Below are 6099 nucleotides of genomic sequence, written 5' to 3' on the forward strand. Positions count from 1 at the left end.
TCCCATCCCATCCCATCCCATCCCATCCCATCCCATCCCATCCCATCTAGTTCCTTAGCCAATTTTTTGCATTAAAACACACACACATCCAGCGTCACTCAAAGCATCACTGAGAGTCCTGATGCACCCTGAAACAGAAACCTGACCAAAAACACGACTCCTTCCATTGGGGTGAAGGCCCACCGCTCATCCACCAACCCCTCCTCTAACATCCAACCTTTAGGATCTCCATCTCCCACCTGCTTGGTGCCACCACCTTGGCCACTTGCCCTCTTTTCTCAAGGGCCTCATTTGAGCCACTTACACAGGGCAGTGGTGATGGTTACATGTTTCATATGCAGGTATGAATAGTGAGTTATTGTCAGCAGGAGATGGATGGGCCCGGCAGGGAGCGGTGTCCCCATCAATCTTTCCCTGTGATGAATGTAAAGCAGCAGTGAGTGGGAAGCAGCAATGCAAGGTCCAGAAACTGCAGTGGGTTTTCGGGGTGCTCTAAGAGCGACAGGCTGGGTGGGACCTCATTAGTGCTGCTCATTATTTATTAATAGTAAAGAAAACCCAACAGCTCCAGCCCCATCTCCCCGTGCCAACAGGATTATTGGCTAGAAACGAGAGCTGGAAACTCACAGGCACACGGGTATGGATGTGCAGCCCTAATAGAACTGGAAGCCTTCATATTTGCAGCAATTGCTGCACGTTAGCAAAATAACAATCACTGTTAAGCACGCTGCCACCTTCCCCATTCATCATGGCGAGGATTTAATAAGGCGCCTTCGCCGTGCGCTGTGACCAGCAGCACATTATTAAACACAGCGATTAGCAGCTGCGGTGGATGGGAGCTCATTAGAGACTTCTTAAACATCCATAAAAATCACTTTTATTAAGCGGTGATTCCTCTCTTCATGCCCATCGAATCAGGCTGGCACGACACCAACCAACCCACACCCCAAACCCTGCAGGGGCACCAACGGGACGTGGGCATCTCCTCTGCTCTGGGGTCAGTCCCACCCTGAGAGATCGCAGAGGGATGGAGTTTTTCCCAGCAAAACAGTTTCTTTCCCCAAAAACCACATGGGAACTCCTGCACACAGTGTGTGCGCTTCTGCCCCAAGCCCTTTTTGGTGCATCTGCAGGAGGTACTGATTTCTGCACGTAATTTTAGGGGAAAACTGACGCAGACGGTGTGGCCATATGACTGATGTCTCCACCACCTGCTGGGGTTCCCGTATGGGTTCCCACTGATGGGCAACAGGGCCGTCCCCACAGCACCCAGCAGCACCCTGTTCCTCCTCCTTGGGTCCCACTAATGACAGCAGTGCTAATTGTGGGGTAAGTAGGGCTGCGTTGCCTTTGTCTGGGCCACAATTTAGCAAAAGCACAGTGCTTTGTTCAGGGCCTCAATTTAGGAAAGGGGAAATTGGAAAGAGGATGGGAAAGTGGGAAGGGAAGGGAAGGGAAGGGAAGGGAAGGGAAGGGAAGGGAAGGCCATTAGGGCACTCAGGGAAGCCTGGTTCAAGGACACAGGCTGAGCCCCACAATGCTGACACCATTGCAGCCTGTCCCCATTCCTGGCCATTTATTTCTATGCAGTAGAAGGGAGGACACACGCTTGGCCTCAGGGGATTGCAGGGGATTGGACAAGGACTCTCAGAGTGACATTTACAGGCAACAGCTGAGGACCATCATCAATCTGAGCCATTACAGCACAGAACTGGAGAGCAGACAGGAGGCTTCCTCATCCCCATGACCCCAGTGCCCCTCACAGTGTTGCCTGAGTATCCTCTGGAGCATCCTCTGCTCCCACCCATGCTCTGCCACCAGCGCTGTGCCCACAGTGATACTGACTGAAGGGACCAAACTGGCCCAGAGCACTAATTACCCCTAATCAAGGCAATTAGCCTGAGAGCCAAGTACTCATAGCTCAGTGTCCCATGTGTGTGACCCAGCCAGGCATGGCGGCTGTGTCCTCTGCTGGAATGAGATCCAGAGTGAGCAGTGAGGATGAGGAGACACTGTGACACAGCCTTTTATTGGGAGAAATGGTGACACAAAATGCCCAAAGCATGAATTATAAGGCAAAATGTGTGATCTCAAAGGCTCCCACATCCCTTGTCCTGCATCCCCATCCTGCATCACTGCACCTCGTGTCTGGATGCAGGCTGATCGGCACCTGCTGTTTTCTCACTCCCCAAACCTCCTTCTGACACAGAGGGAAAAGCAAAAACGTGTGAAATTTCCCAACCAATGACATAGGAGTGGTTATTAATCTTATTAATAAAGCACTCAGGGTTTAATGTCCTGTTCAAATGTGATCGGGCTGCTCTGTGCCAACTTTTCTTTTCCATTTTTCCAGGCCGTTACATACATATTTTGGAAATTGAAATGAATAGTCGCTCTCAAGCAGAGGAAGAGACCTCCATTAGGAGGCCCCTGCAGCACTGGTACACAGCGATGGCTGCAGCACCCATGGGTGTCCATGAAAGGAGGCAATGCCAGCTGGATTCTGCTCCCAGGAATGGCTGTGGGATCACAGAGCCCTTTTCCAGCCCTATTTCCCACCACAGACCATTGGCACAGAGCTGGGGTGATGCCGATATCCCAGTGCCCAAGGCCAGCATCCTTCCAGTGCCCAAAACCCACTGCTCTCTGTTGCATTGGCACCTGTTGGTGAAACTGGATGAAAGTGCTGACCACGGATGGGATGCTGTTTGGCTGACGGCCATCCTCATTTCCCATAAGGATCCCACAGGCTCTGTTTTTTTCCCCAGCAACTTTCTCATCTCGTGGTCACAACAAATCTCAGTGCAATGAGTTTTGGACCATCTGATCCCCAAATCCTTCTTCCTTCTCAACCATCAGCCCCTCTGGGTTCTTCCTATGCTGCAGTCCTTGGAGAGAACACCCAGTCAAGAGGAGACCATGTCCCCATCACAGGGGATAGTGATGGGAAGCAGCAGTGTCAGTCTCCGGCCCACGCCCTTCCATGGGCGATCATCCCCACCACTGGGACATGCCACCCCCCCAAAACGTCTCACCCAGGCAGGGCGAGGTCTGCAGGAAAGTCTCTTTGCCACACTGGTGTCAGCTGGAAATAATAAAAAACAGGATTTCCAGCCCAAATGACACCAATTAGGCACAGTGCGAGGGGTTACAACCCAAGCAGTGATTATCTTCCTGCCCACAGCTCACCCAAAGGCACAGCTGGGAGCTTGCAAGAAAACACCGCGGTCAGGAGCCCGGCTAAGCTGTCCATTGATCCAGGAGCTCCACTTGCAGCCAAACCCCAGCACGTGGCACTGCTTCTGCATGTCACTGCGGGCAGCACGGGGATGTCCCAACCACAGCCACCATGCTGGGAGCACAGAGCCCAAGGACAACTTCTGTATCAGTTCCTTGAGAAACAAGACCGAGTGTCGTTGGACAAAGCTCATTTTTTGGGACATCACTCGCACTGCAGAACACGTTGTGCTTCTCCTCGTGCTCTGCTCCACGACCATAGCTCCCGTTCACCCCAGACATTGCTCCCTCCCCTCACCCCCCCAGTGCATGTTTTCAGCCCCCTGAATGCTCCCCATTGCTCACAGCTTTGTTGCAGAGCATCGTTAACGATGCAGAGCCCCGTTAATTCTCCTGGGTGCGCCTCAGCTCGCCCTGCACATTCAGGCATCCTGCACTTTAACGTCGGTTTTAATTGAGAACTGTAACACCACTCCTTCCCAAACGCACACCCATAAACCTTTATGGCAAACTGTCAGCCTGGCTCTTTGTATGAATAATGAAGGCACATGTGTGCGTGGCCCACGATGCTCACACATGCGGGCACCTCGCTGTGCCACGATGCCACCCCAACCCATCATCCCCACCTGGGATGGCCACAGCTTGGTGACAAGCTGACCTGGGTGACACCTGCCCAGACACATGTGGACCTCTGACACACACACACACCCACCCCTGGATCCCTTAGTGCTGCCCATGCAGCACCATCCCCACCCCAGCAGCACTTGCTGCCCTGCAGCATCTCCAGTCCATCGCAGCATCCTGTGGATGCGCGCCCACCATGGCAGCGCGTGAGGAAGGGGCACACGGAGCCGTGGGGATGGGGCCCTCCATCCGTGATGCCGCTCTCAGCCCCAAACCCAATTACCATGGCAACCATGCAAATGTGAAGCTTTCCATAATCATTAGGGAGAGGAGCCGAGCAGTATAAACAGTGACTGCAGTAGATTACATGCCTATTACGAACAGTCGCGGCTTCTGAGCGCTGGTAATTATACCTAATTGTGCATTTAATTGTGTAATTGAAAACCCACATTCAGAGTTCAGCCCGGCTCCTTTTCCCCCATTCCTGGTGGTGGGGGCAGCCCCGGTCCCATTGGCCTCACACCGTCCTCGGGCACGGAACGACGGGAACCAGGTGAGGACAAAAGATGCTGGCGGCCGTCAGCGGCTGTCACTGTGCTGGAGGTGGTACCAGATGCAGCATGGCATGGCACGGCATGGCATCATACGGCAGAGCATCATGTGGCACGGCACTGGATGGCAGAGCATCGGATGGCACGGCACGGCACGGCACGGCACACTGCTCCTTGGGCAAGCTCCAGCAGGCTCAGCCAGGCAGGAGGCACCAACCCAACTTTCCTTTCCCACCCAATTAAAGGAAAAGGAGTGAAACAAAGAACAGACAAAACCCTTTGGAGTGCCTCGGGAGCAGAGCGATGCAGCGGGGCTGTGCCTCTTCTCACCATCATTAGGTTTCAGGGTGAACAAGAGGAGCAACTCACAGCTCCCGCGTGCTGCTGGCGGTGAAGGGCAAGGCGGGTTGGCTCCTCATCCGGCCAGCTCAACAGCTTTCATCTTAGCATAAAGAGAAATCCCCCTCGACAATGACGAGCATCGCAGAGGGCAGCAGCAAAACCCACAGCCCAGCCCAGCAGAGCCAATTCTCTGCTCCGAGCCGACCTGCTGCTACGGCAATAAGCAACCTGAATGGTTGGGGACGGCGTAACAAGAGAGTTTTGATTTCACTTCACCTCCTAATCACCGAATCTCCGTCCAGCCCCACTCGAAGCTGAGCAGAGCCACCCGCAGGAGCTGCCCTACCAGCCCGGGAGCTCGCACTGATTTCGTTTCTTTCCCGAAAAGAAACGCACCCAAATCACCTGTCTGTACCGCGATATCTCCCCGCAGGACGAAGCCAGCAAGACTTTGTTTGAGTTGACCAATAGAATAAAAAAAAAAAAAGCGGCCGAAAACCAAGGAAGTCCTGCATACAGGGAAACACCCATCGCTTTTATCCGGAACGAACGGGAGTGGGGAGCACGGACCTCACCGGCACATCCACGGGCAGACGAGCAGCCCAAAGCCACGGGGGCATCACGGCAGCGTTCCGGCGATTCCCTCCGCGCCCGTCGCTGCCGCTGCCGGCGAGGCACATCCAGGGGCGCCGCTCGTCCGCGGGGTTTAACGAAGCGGGGAAGCGCTCGGATAATTAATTGCAACCTCGCTGGCTGCCGGTTAGATCGCAACGCGCTCCCTTCGCCCGGCCCTCTGTCAGCGGCGCGATGAAGATGGATCCGTGGGCGGCGGGAGCGCGGCACGCGATGATTGCCGATGCAGCCCGGCTGTAGCGAAGCCGCTCTCCCTCTGCCTGCCGGCGGAGCGGCGCCGCTCGGTGCGGAGTTTGCGAAGTGCCGTTGCGGCTCCAAGTTTCACCGCGGCTGATGCAGGGACTCAAAGCAGCATCCCTGCAAACCGCCCTCCGAGCGAAGAGCTCGCGGCCGGAGACAAAGCTCGCACCTGCCCGAGCCGCGTCCTCAGGCACCGACAGCGCCGGGAGCCGCTTCAACCTCATCTCGCTTCTGCAACTCCGGCGAGAGATGAGGGTCACGTTTCTTTTATCTTTTCATTAAAAAATAATAATAAAAATTGAGGGTGGGTGGGGGTCGCACTGAAGCATCCCCAGCAAGGTCACCCGCACAAAGCACCGCCCGGCATGCTGCTGGGCGCGCGGCCCCTCGCCTTACCAGCTGCAGGCAGCAGAATCCAACCAGCGTGCATCTCCCGTTGCATCTCCCCATGGTTTCCCAGCCGGAGCCGCGG

General features: G+C 55.1%; 1 protein-coding gene across 1 annotated transcript in view; it reads right to left on the reverse strand.

Moving 5' to 3' along the window:
- NKAIN1 (sodium/potassium transporting ATPase interacting 1) overlaps positions 1-5851 on the reverse strand; it is an 18735-nt gene extending 12884 nt beyond the window's left edge. The window contains exon 1 of the mRNA XM_042885561.1: positions 5753-5851. Within this exon, the coding sequence (XP_042741495.1) occupies positions 5753-5851 (99 nt within the window). The remainder of the gene's footprint in view (positions 1-5752) is intronic.
- Positions 5852-6099: the final 248 nt, after the last annotated feature.

Source organism: Lagopus leucura, unplaced genomic scaffold, assembly GCF_019238085.1.
Source record: "Lagopus leucura isolate 7727_CA_CO unplaced genomic scaffold, USGS_WTPT01 Super-Scaffold_100051, whole genome shotgun sequence".
In the NCBI taxonomy this organism is placed as follows: domain Eukaryota; kingdom Metazoa; phylum Chordata; class Aves; order Galliformes; family Phasianidae; genus Lagopus; species Lagopus leucura.